General features: G+C 41.4%; 1 protein-coding gene across 2 annotated transcripts in view; it reads right to left on the bottom strand.

Moving 5' to 3' along the window:
* ARFGEF3 (ARFGEF family member 3) overlaps positions 1-13062 on the bottom strand; it is a 70429-nt gene that overhangs the window by 39071 nt on the left and 18296 nt on the right. For both annotated transcript variants that reach the window (XM_083607548.1, XM_083607549.1), the window contains exons 5-6: positions 1041-1109; positions 62-184 (exon numbers count right to left, since the gene is read on the bottom strand). In XM_083607548.1, the coding sequence (XP_083463674.1) occupies positions 62-184; positions 1041-1109 (192 nt within the window). The remainder of the gene's footprint in view (positions 1-61; positions 185-1040; positions 1110-13062) is intronic.

Genomic DNA, 13062 nt, shown 5'->3' with positions numbered 1-13062 from the left:
ATGAAGCCATAAGTAGCATTGCGAGGAAATCACAACCCATTGTTGTTGCTATAGAACTCACTGGATTCTCTTGTTTTTGCCGTAACTGTAAAGTCAAATCACTCAACATCTGGCTGAGAGTTGCCCGCACAGCTGTATTAATACTCCGCTGATGGTAACTGGAGACATAGGTTTCAATGCACACCTGGTTGGGAAGGGAGAAAGGAACAGCAGAAGCAATGTAATTATAGATGTAATAAAATAAGACTATCAACATAATTATAATTGGTAGAAGTAGGAGGGTGGTTGTTGTTTTGTTTTGTTTTCATTTTATTATGTATTTCATCTTTTTTTATTTTTGTTTTATGTTGTGAACCACCCTGTGATCTTCAGATGAAGGGTGGTATACAAATTTAATAAATAAAAATGAAAGTTATATGACATAGAACTATTTCTGACAACAGTCTAAATTCTGAATCACCCAAGTCTAAATAGTATCATTTATACCAAAATATTTCTCCAAGTAAGAAAACTACTAGGGCTCCAGTCTGAATGGTTACCTGATAGTTTTAATATAGCATATTTTTTGCTCTATAAGACACACTTTTTCCCTTCTAAAAAGTAAGGGGAAATGTGTGTGCATCTTATAGAGAAAATGCAGGCTGCGCAGCTATCCCACAAGCCAGAACAGCAAGCGGGATCGCTGCGCAGACCCTAACACAGACTTAACACTTTAGTAGGAACTAGCCCCTAGTTTAACAGCAGCTTAAAAAATTATCCACCAATCCTCTTTTATTATTTGGTCTTACGAATTGAAATCACGCTATCTTCACATATTTGAATCTGAACTGAAAAACCATTGGGAAAAAAAATCATAGAATGTGTAAATTCAATCGATAGTTAGGTTCAATTCATGCACAAGTCCAAATTAAGTTGGTCCTCTTGTCATTTGAGTAATTTATCTCTGACCTAGCTGCTAAAGGCACCTTCTAGTGGCAGACTGCTAGGTTATTTTATTAACATAGTCCAAGTTTGGCTTCCATTGAAGAAGGAGCACTCACCTCAGCAATCTTAAGTACCGAACTCCCATTCAGCTCAAATGTTGGAGTGTATGTTATACAGAGCAGGACCTGCAATCAAAGGAACAACAGAGGGCAAGAGCTTTAGTAGGAAGGTGCCCTGAAACCCTGGTCAAGGCTATGAAGTTCACCGAGAAGCAAGTCTACCACATGTCCTACCTTTGCTAATCACAGAACCACAAGGCAGAAACAGACCAGAGGGGCAAATCAAACCTCTCCTCAAGGCAGAATCCCACAGATTAATTCATGCAGCCCAGAAGAGTGTATAGGAATAAAGGAGGAGCGCCTTCTGGGGGTCACTACTCAGTCTGACCTGGAGGAAAAACCATGTCCAGCTCTTTATATTCTGAAGGATATCCACCAATCATCACCTGTAGAGACTTGGGTTCCATTCATTCATGAGTAATAAGAAAGACAAGTTCAATGTCACATGAAACTGTCTATTTTGGTATCAAACCCAATGACCCAAAAATCTGTCAAAACTCATCGTATGAATTCTGCTTTACAACAGTTCCCAGCAAGCTTAGGGCAAGCCAAATCATAGCTGAGATGGCGCAGAATGTTGGGTTGTGGTCATCTCCATCTAGCCTCTGATTTGTGGAAGGATGATTTTACAGTGGCCCCTGAGAAGGTTAGCCTGAAAGTAAACCAGGTCATACATGTCTTTTAACACACTTTAACAACCCTTGGGTTGCGAGAAATAGGAAATTTGTGGTTACCAGGAAAAGTGCTAGCTATTATTGACTAGCAATTAAAACGTGTACAAACTGTAACAGTGCACAAAATACTGTAAATGTCTTTTCATAAGCTTTAAAATATTATTCAACTGTTGTAATATGCAAATTTAAAGAAAGTATCTGCAAAATGGCAAGCAGAAATTTAAGGATTCTACCCAAACATTATCTGGAGAAGAGAGGACTAGAATAGAATACTCCCTCTAATAAAACAGGATTTCAGTGGCCTCTGTTGGTATTATTTCTCTGCTCTCTCTTAACACAAACTGAATGATTTAAGAAAGCCTGAGAAGGCCTAAAAAAATAGAAAGTGAGCCAGTAGAAAGTTAAATATTCTTGTTACCAATTAATAAACTCAGAATTATAAAGGTTTAAAATGTGCAGCTAAAACACAATAAGAAAGTTGTCTGCAGGATCACCTTAGGGATCCCATTCCAGATTACTAGTGCCAACTAAAAAAAGCCATATTGTGCGTAATACAAATATTGCTTTTCAAAAAGACAATATGCCCGGAGCAAGGTCTCTAACTCAGAGCAGTTTAAGGAGGGCACCAAAATTGCTTGACAAAATGGAAAGAAGAGCATGAAACAGAAATTTCACCTATAAAAAGAGAAAGCCTGCTATGTGTAGTAATGTTAACTGAATAGGCAAACAATATTAGGATGATTGTCCTTTTGCAAATGCCCTGATGAATGCTGTTTCTATTAATGAGTGATCCATAATGAGGATGTGGATTTTAATTACAGCCAGAGGGCTTTCTGTCTTGAAAAAACTACTGCTTTGCTCCTTTGTTGCCTGACCACACAACTGATAATATGCTGATGAGATTTTTCAGATCAACAAGGAAAAGAAACAATGGATTATGCCGTCTTTATCAGAATGAAAACCACTTCCCCAGAACTGGGTTAGGCAATCTTTTAAAGTTAAAAAAGGTAAAAGGTAAAGGATCCTTGGATGGTTAAGTCCTGTAAAAGGCAACTATGGGGTGCGGCGCTCATCTTGCCTTTCAGGCCAAGGGAGCCAGCATTTGTCCACAGACAGCTTTCTGGGTCATGCGGCCAGCATGACTAAACCGCTTCTGGTGCACGGAGGACTGTGATGAGTGCCAGAGCGCATGGAAATGCCGTTTACCTTTCCGCTGCAGTGGTACCTATTTATCTACTTGCACTGGTGTGCTTTTGAACTGCTAGGTTGGCAGGAGCTGGGACAGACCAACAGGAGCTCACCCCATCGTGTGGATTCAAACTGCCGACCTTCCAATCAGCAAGCCCAAGAGGCTTAGTGGTTTAGACCACAGTGCCACCTGCGTCCCTTTTAAAGTACCGTATTTTTCACCCTATAGGACACACTTTTTCCCCTCCAAAAATGAAGGGGAAATGTGTGTGTGTGTCCTATGAGGTGAATGCAGGCTGTCGCTGATGTCTGGAGAGTGAGGGGGGTCGGTGCGCACCGACCCCTCTCGCTCTCTAGGCTTCAGGAAGCTATGCACTAGCCGTGGGAGAGCTTGCCTGCACCCAGAAGCTTGGGGTGCTCTGAGCTCAGCATGCCCCAGGCTTCGGGCTTCGCGCAGCTCTCCGCTAGCCGTGGGAGAGCTGCGCGAAGTCGCGCAGCTCTCCCACGGCTTGCGGACAGCAGCCTGTTCTGGGGGCTGGGGTCAGGGGAAGCTCGGGCTTCCCCCGCCCCAGCCGCGCACCTGGGGGGGAAAAAATTTTTTTTCTTTATTTTCCCCCCCAAAAAACTAGGTGCGTCCTATGGGCCGGTGCGCCCTATGGGGCGAAAAATACGGTACTTCTGTATGGCCTATAGACTCCACTGTGCTTTTTTGTTTATAGCCTGCAGGATTGCACAAAAACAGCTTTATAAAATGAATGCAACCCGCCCCCCAATTCCTAGTCCTAACAAAAAGGAAGTAACATGAAGCCCAATTAAATTCTTTCTTCTTCTTCTCAAGTATCACAAATTTTAAGCCCACAAATCTTAAAGGCTCATGGCTGTTGTTTTAGAAACATTGCAGGTTAAGTCTTTACAGAGTATTTTGTATACCTATAAATCTGTCCGTCCTTCACTACACTGGAAAGAAGAGATATTATTCAGAAAGGGCAAGGGAGACTAACAGTCTATTATATATTATTGTGAAGCATGCCACACACACACACACAAAAGTATCTCATAGAAGAAATAACTGCTTGAAAGTCTACAAGTGTATTGGTATTTTGCAGCTTTCACAGCTATAACACCAATTCCCCAATCATCTTTTCTCCACATCTATTTGCATGATTACCTCCTTACACACTAAGTGACAAGCATTCCATGTTGCTAAATTAAACAGTCAGCTAGCAAGCAACAGACCCTCACATCAGATGTGCACATTTACGCAAGTGTACAGAGCTGCTTGGGCTTTTCTCCAATCATGTGCTCTAGACTACCCACATTCAAGAGGGAGGTGGGTATAATGGCAGCTTCATAAACCAAATGTAATAACACTTCCAATCAAATATGCTGAGAATGAAGGGAGAGAAAACAAGAAAAAAAATCCACGTCCAGTTGTGATGCAGGCAAGGGTCTGTGTATAACAAACATGAAACAATGGTGTGTTATTAATACAGGCATATACAGTGGTACCTCGGGTTACAGGCGCTTCAGGTTACAGACTCCGCTAACCCAGAAATAGTACCTCAGGTTAAGAACTTTGCTTCAGGATAAGAACAGAAATTGTGCAGCGGCAACAGAAGGCCCCATTAGCTAAAGTGGTACCTCAGGTTAAGAACAGTTTCAGGTTAAGAACGGATCTCCAGAACGAATTAAGTTCTTAACCCGAGGTACCACTGTAGAAGCAAGGAATAATCAGCATATCTACAACACAGTCATACAACTAGGTAATATATTCCCACAGTTTGCTGGGTATTTCAGGTGCTCTTTATAATATTCTCTCAGTCATGGGTGGGGAAACACTTATGTATTAACAGAGTCCCCCATACCTTGCAGATGACCCAACCACATGGGCAGAGCTTTGTGCTGCTCCATGCGGTCGGATCAATTACCGTATTTTTCGCTCTATAAGACGCACCAGACCACAAGACGCACCTAGTTTTTGGAGGAGGAAAACAAGAAAAAAAAAAATCTGAATCCCAGAAGCCAGAACAGCAAGAGGGATCGCTGCGCAGCGAAAGCAGCAATCCCTCTTGCTGTTCTGGCTTCTGGGATAGCTGCACAGCCTGCATTCGCTCCATAAGACGCACACACATTTCCCCTTACTTTTTAGGAGGGAAAAAGTGAGTCTTATAGAGCAAAAAATACGGTAAATACAACCCCAACTGCATAGGATCTGCTCGTAGATACCTCCCATATGGCTGGGAGAACATTTAATGGGTGCTTCACTAATCTCAGATTTATTTGTTTGTTTTTAAACAATGAAGACTTCATATGGCATTCACAAATTAAAAATAACATCCTGGGTATGTAATGTACATTTGCTTTAAATGAAAATTAGCTGCAGCCCTCTGGCTCATGATCAATACAGCGGCTCAGGAAACACAGTAGATTCCCCCTCTGATAGGGGCTTCAAGGCAGCTATGAATAAGATAAGATGACCAATGCAAATCAAAGTTATTAATAGGTAGGCTCTGAAGAGGTCCTAAACTGTAAAGAGCTAAGGGACAGGAAGACCAAAAGCAAGTACGGTAGTGGGAAGAAACCTGAGGGACAGGTTGACAGAAATATTGACTGAAGAAAAGGCGCAATAGACAAGAGACAAGTAACTGAGGCATGAATGAGCTAATCAGGGCAGGGCTCTGTAGATGAGCAGTGCTGAAAATCTATGGAACAAGAGAAAGAGAGAGAATGAGAGAGAGAGAGAGAGAGAGAGAGAGAGAGAGGGCCAGGATTACCACAGTAATTGGGATAAAATAGATAATACCCTGAAAAGCAAGAATCCAAAGAAATAATGGATGAATGTAGACATGAAGCTGAAGAAAGTAACATACGCCTTTGGACAGCTGTGAGTCCAGAATGACTCCTGGGCTGCACACCTGGTCTTTCAGGGGCACGATTACACTGTTCGGGATCAGGGAGTCCCCCACACCTGCCCGCTCCCTATCCCCCAATATCAGTACTTCTGTCTTGTCAGGATTCAACCTCAATCTGTTAGCCACCATCCATCCACCAACCAACCAACCAACCAACCGCCTCCAGACACTCACACAGGACCTTCATCGCCCTCACTAGTTCTGATTGGAAGGAAAAGTAGAGCCAAGATATGTTCAGGGCCAATATATGCTTCTGTCCGCAACATGGAATACAATCTTACCTCCGGTTACGAACGGGATCTGTTCCAGAGGCCCGGCCATATCCCAAAAACTTCGTAACTGGAGGTGCTCTTCTGTGCATGTATACACTTCCGGGTTTGCCATGGCCGTAACCCGAAGATTCTGTAATCTGAAGGTTACGCAACACGAGGTACCACTGTCTAGGGTTTCACCAACAGTATTAGCTTACTACACTTACAAGTGATTGCTGATCCATGGCCATTTGATGCACCTTTGGGGACAATTAATTTGGCATGTATTTTTTATTGTTTATATGCAGGCTTGTCATTACAATTTCTGTATTGCAACTGAATGTAATGGAATTTATTTTACATTATTGCCAGCTGATGAAGACTTATCATTGAAACAGTTCATTATTCTGGAAGAACTGTACTGTTTGCTGCTGTGCTTGGAGCACCCTATTGCTACATTTGGAGCACCCATCATCTCATGTTTACAGGATATTGACTTTGGAAAGGCATTCTGTCTCCATCTTAGTGATCTTTAATAGTGACTTATCACTCCTTCCATTCCTGTTCATGGAACATTGAATTGTTGTTTATTAGTTTGTGACTCCATGCACATTTTGTATATCTTCTGTTTATGTATTTTGACACAGTATAGTGTTATAAAAATATTGTCAGAATATTATTAGCCAACGTGTTGCTCGTTGTTTAGAGTGCAACATGGAATATTTCAGCTATTTGCCCATTTTCATGTTTTCTGTAGGCCTCAATAGACTGCTTCCATTCAGCTTTTTGCAGATAAATAAATAACCTAAATAATATTGACCAGAGTCTGGGAGACAATAAAAGTTAGTTATTGTTGTCTCCAATTGTTGAAATAAAACCCAATAGTCTGGTTCAAGTGATTTTTTGTGTGCCCCATGAACAAAACAAGGGCAAAAACATTCATTATTCTGGATGTGTTGTATAAGCATGGCATGTTTAATTACGAAGATGATGAACATAGTGGTTTCCCATTAATCAGTGGAACTGTAAAAAGGTTCTGCTGCCACTAGAAACTATTATTCAGAGTGATCAACGCTTCAAACGTCCGGGCAAAGTCTTATATCAGGAGTGGAATAACCAAGTATGTGACATGATGTACATTCTCTAAATAAAGCCTTCATTAATTTGCTGTGCTAAGGCAGAAAACTCCAACTAAAAAGTCAGCTGATATGCAACAACATAATGAAACAAGGAGAATCATTTAACAGAGTTCTTTAATGGCTCTGGTAGTAGATTTGGCATTCAGAGTTACGACAGTACAAGGAATGTAGGAACTATAGAAAGCAGAAAAACAATGGGGTTTTTTCTTTCAAGTAAGTATATACAGGATTGCCATCTGTGAGCCTCTTTTATAATTGTTTCTTAACATTAAACATTGGTGGTGGAGGAATTTTGGAAAAACCAAGTGTCTCACCTTCTGCAAGTAGCATTCAGCTTCTGCAAAGCCACCATTGGATACAATCCAGAAAAGTTCAACCTTAATAGATTGCTCTATTTACCACCAGTCATACCCTATGAACAGGATGATCTGATATTGCCTAAAAGCCTACTTTTTACTGAAGTTTAATACAACAGGTCAGTGTAACCTCAAGGCGAGAATAAAACTATACAAGGGGAGTAACTAAAAATATATCAAATATGTATAAATTTTAGACTTCAGTCTTACACATAATCACTTAGAAGTTTGTTTCAGTGAGACTTAAGCAAGCCAGGTAAACAAGCCTAGGAGGATCAGGTCTCACTTGTTATTTCACACACAAAATTGAATCTATGGAAAGACTGAGGAAGGGGGGCCACAACTAGAGCATCAGTTTCCTGTTTGGTAAGTTACATATTTACTATTCATTAAAAGGAGATGGCAGGTTCCCTAAAGGAAGCACCACAAAAACAAATGCTCACTGGGAATAAGTATATTCCGACACTCAGTTGGGTAAACACTAAACGGAACAGGTGGCTATACAGATATCAACAGTCCTTCTTTAATCCCTTCCTACGTGTGTTCTTTTAGCAACACAAAAGGCTTCTGTTTGTTTCCATTCCTGCATGACATACCACACAGACCTGCTAAATTTATGAAGATTAGTTTTTCTAGAGTCAGGGTGAAAAACAAGGATCAAAGTCTATTAATATTGTGAGAAATATTCATACCACCAATCCTGGTGTTCTTTATCACTTTAATTAACAGTAAAGGGGGGGGGGACAGCCTCATAAATACTAGAAAAGGTCACTACTGACAGTAGTTCAGGGAACTAGCTGAGCAGGGATTAATTACTTGTTTCCAGCTCTCGCTTTTCTTTGCACACAGCAGCTCTCTCAGCAGTTTCATATTTCCTAGGACAGTCTGCCCCTACTGGGTGCCCTGCAAATGTATTGGGCTACAACTCCCATCAGTCCCCAGCTGCGTGGCCAGTGCTTAACTCTCCAGTGATAGAGGTTGAAGTCCAGAACATTGGGAGGCTATTAGCTTAGGGTTTGAGGAATGCAGCTGTTAGCTACATCAGTGAAAGAAGACACCCAATATTCCATTCAAATCTACCTGTAAAGTGCAGGTAACCTCTCTGTGCCTCCTGTAATCTTCTCCTGCACTGCTAAAGGGTTCACATTTGGGGGTGACTCTTTTTCCCCCCTTCACTGTCTGCAACCAGAACCACAGAAATTTAGTGGTTTTTATCGGCATGGAGATAAAAGTGAGGGAGAAAGCTAAATTATTTCATGTCAAGCAATATCTCGGGCTCCATTAAAAAAATTGGCAATGCTAATATAACTAATGGGACGCGGGTGGCGCTGTGGGTTAAACCACAGAGCCTAGGACTTGTCGATCAGAAGGTCGGCGGTTCGAATCCCCATGACGGGGTGAGCTCCCGTTGCTCGGTCCCAGCTCCTGCCAACCTAGCAGTTCGAAAGCACGTCAAAGTGCAAGTAGATAAATAGGTACTGCTCCAGCGGGAAGGTAAACGGCGTTTCCGTGCGCTGCTCTGGTTCGTCAGAAGTGGCTTAGTCATGCTGGCCACATGACCCGGAAGCTGTACGCTGGCTCCCTCAGCCAATAAAGCGAGATGAGCGCCGCAACCCTAGAATCAGTCACAACTGGACCTAATGGTCAGGGGTCCCTTTACCTTTACCTTAATATAACTAAAGTTTTTTCTTCCAAATAGTGACTTGTAGATCTACCCACACAAGTGTTGCTAGTTTCCTGTGGCAGGCATTCGGAAGAACGCAGAGTATCTGGATTGGGCTGAATTAGATGCAGGAGACTGAGAATCTCTCAGAAACCCCATTGAGAACATGCTTCCATTATTCAGGATATTGAAGCAGCTCCTTTCCTTAGCAGCCAACATGACAGACCTTTAACTCTGCACTGCAACATGATGTAATAAAAGGAAATGAGACTTTGACAAAAAGTGAAATATGAAAGTAAAAGTGTATATTTGTTACAAAGTATGCTAGGAATTTGGTAAATGTTCCCATTCACATCTGAATAGTGAGAATCCCAGATGTATTGTGCTAATGTCAGCATTACTATGCCCTCATTTGTCAGACATTCACTAGAGAATGTTGACAACCTCATTTAGGAGACTGTCAATGTTCCCTAGTATATCTCTGAGTTATTGGTCATTCACAAAATTCACCAGTTCCAGTGCTGATGTAATCCTTATTCTATTAAAGATCATTGAGAGAAGAACAGAGAAATTCATCCGTGAGATGGATGGGAGAGTTATTAGGTGTGCATGATTCCATTATTAAATGTACTGTATTTTTTCTGTGTATAAGACAATTTTTTTTGCTTTAAATCAGGCTTCCTCAACCTTGGCCCTCCAGATGTTTTTGAGACTACAATTCCCATCATCTATGACCACTTGTCCTGCTAGCTAGGGATCATGGGAGTTGTAGGCCAAAAACATCTGGAGGGCCAAGGTTGAGGAAGCCTGCTTTAAAATGTAAGTAAAAAATTAGGGTCATCTTATTCATGGATGGTGAATGCACAGTGGCTCTGACTCTGGTGTGTGTGGCCTGGGCTTGGGTTTGGACTCTGTGTGGGTGGCCTGGGTTCTGGTTTGGGCTCTGGCCCGACTTCTTAATTTTGGGTTCAAAAAAAGAGGGGTCATCTTATACATGGGGGTGTCTTATACATGGAAAAATACGGTAGTTTGTGATCAGGAAATGACATCTAGACTGTGCATTAGTGAAATAGCAGCTTATCTTTCACACACTGTGGAAAGTTGTTTATTTGTCTGTTCACTAGGCATTTGGACATCTCTTAGGATATCAAAACTAAATTTTGCACAATAGTTCCAAAGACCAAGGAGCAGACATAAATGTGGGTACAACTGGATGCCATTTGAAATCAAGATGGTGAACCAGACCTTTCAAAACTACACTGATTTTAACCACTGATTTCAAAATTGCATTACTTTATTTTTGGTATAGTTTCTTAGAATTCCTGAGCAAAGCTGGGTACAAGGCTACTAGTAGATTATATGGGAGTTGGACAATAATTAGTGATGGGGGTAATGTAATAGGTATTTTTTATCAGTGCAAAGTGTGAACAACAAAAGCCTATTGGGTGCAGAAAGTGTTTGGTATTTCCTGACATCTTTATAGATGCTTTAGAATCTTACAAAAGCAAGTCAGAGAGACATTTCCAAAGTTTGGTCTGCTATGAGGTGACAAATAGTAGTTGCATCATTCAGATTAGTAAACAAGGATGCTTGGCCTTAGCAGAAGATCAGATAACACCCGCATAGCTGACCTGACTAAATTTGGTGCTGTTCTTGTCAAGATGGCACATGTTCTTGTGGACAAAGCAGAAAAATCCCATTGCACCAAAAGAAAAATGCAAAAGCAAAACCCCAAACACCACCCACTTTGAAAGCATTTAGTACACATAGCAGTGAAGACTTTTAGAGTCTAAAGCCTAATTCTAACATATGTCCTTCAAAAAAAAAAAAAACACTTAAAAAAAATTCATGAAAAGAAATTGAATCTGTGAGATTCCAAACAGGATTCTGGAAGTTAGGCATAGAGTGTACCTATGCATTTTCATGTCTTATTCATCCTTAATGCATTGAAGGGTGGGATATAAATTCAAAAAATAAATGGATAAATTCTGAAGTTGTAACTGACTGGTGGTGCTTAGTAAAATATAACAGGTCTCACAGGAGTTATCTAGGTTTTAGACAGTTTACATTCCTTTAGGATTAGGGATTTCCTTATACATTAAATAGATAATATACCAGCCTAAGAACATGCATGTATCCCCACTTCCTAGGAAACATCCTCCTGTCCAAGGCTGCAGCCTGGAACAGTAGCCTTGTTCAAGGCTCATAGTGGAGAGAATGTTTTGGGATAGAAAAAGAAGGAAAAAGGAGGAAAAAGGACACCTTTCCCAGCCTCTCTCTGCCTCCTGGAATTTGCTAAATAATGCTAAAGGATTTAGGTTTGGGTCTAGCTGCCAGCCATGATCTTAAGCTTGTTATTGCTATGGGTGTTGGGGTGTAAGTCTCCCCACCCCCGTCACGAAACATCACTGTAGAATGCCATGAGGTTGTTTTCTGTTTCAGCAGACCCTTGCAGTCCCTGTGTATGGGGTCCTTGCAATGGGGTCCTACGTTCTAAATATCCCTTTGCTTTTCCATTTACAAAATAACACCCTTCCACAAACACAGGGAATCACCTGAGTTTGCATAAACCACCTTATTTTTAGCTGGCCCCATTTCACTTCCCAACAGATGACTGAGGTATTGTGTATTACAGGGAATTATATATTGGATCCTTAAATTGGCCAAATCTGCTACTAAGACTAGATAGATTAAAATAATGGAAATCTGTCTCTTTCCCCTCAGGCTCCTGCCACCATGCCTTTCACCATAACAGTATGAACTAAAACAAGGAACAACAGTACTTTGTCACCCTATATAAATATGCAAGGGTTAAATATTATTCCAAATGAACAGACTTAAAAAGAATCACATTGATACCCTATTAGGTTCTTTTCATAACCTTGTGTATAAAGAGCTCCCCTGTGTAACTCCTGTGATGAAACAGTGATAGATTTAAAACTGAGAAATAAATTTCAACAGGCTAAGGAATACTCATTTTCAGCACTCACTTTCATACACACCCTTTTCTTATACACCCCAAAGCTGAAAAATCATCTGTCTTCACACTACTTCTCACCAGTCAGGCATATCTTTTCCAGGAAGGAACTGACATGACAAAAGTCAGTTGGAACAAGGATCTAATGGCATCCCCTCATCTCCTGTGCACAAGGCTGCTTGCCAAGGAAGCACTCTTCCTGATTTCATTCTCAGCAATTAAAGTGTGTATAGTTCTAGGAACAGCAGTGTGCATTAAATATACAAAGGATTTACAAGTCTCACACTTCAGTTCTGGCACTAGAGTATTTTGAGCACAAAGGGGTTTTAAAGCTTCCCAGGAAAAAAACCCCCAACAACCCACAATGTTAACCTTTCTCCCCGCCCCACATGTTCACGTCTCTTATACCACCAGCCCATGATGAGCCACCTTACATAAACAGTATATGTGGCCTCCTTTATCACACAGTGCAATGCTTAATAGCAGCCAGCGTGGTAGGGGTGGGGCCCAGTCACCCACAAACTCCACTTTGTTCCTGCTGCTTACTGGGAGATGGAAGAGAAAAAGCAAAGTGGTGAGCTGCAAGCACACTTGCAGAGCCAATCTAGTGCTCCTGACGGTGTGTTTGCACTGCGCCAACCTCACTACACCCCCTGATAAGCTGCAGTGTGGCAGCCGACTGGAGGTCAGCTGAACGGTGGCATCCCACCATGCCATCTGCTACTGGCAATGTTGTTTGCTAAAGACACCTGCTTTTTACATTAGGCATAAAAATGCAAAACTATTTGCATGCCATTGTTTCTAGCTACCAGGGGACCCAAAGGATTTTCTGTCTCAACAGTGTGGTCACAATTTAAAT

This window comes from Podarcis filfolensis, assembly GCF_964270895.1.
Source record: "Podarcis filfolensis genome assembly, chromosome: 3".
In the NCBI taxonomy this organism is placed as follows: domain Eukaryota; kingdom Metazoa; phylum Chordata; class Lepidosauria; order Squamata; family Lacertidae; genus Podarcis; species Podarcis filfolensis.
The sequence above is the reverse complement of the archived record's forward strand: the minus strand, read 5'-3'. Positions and strand labels throughout refer to the sequence as shown.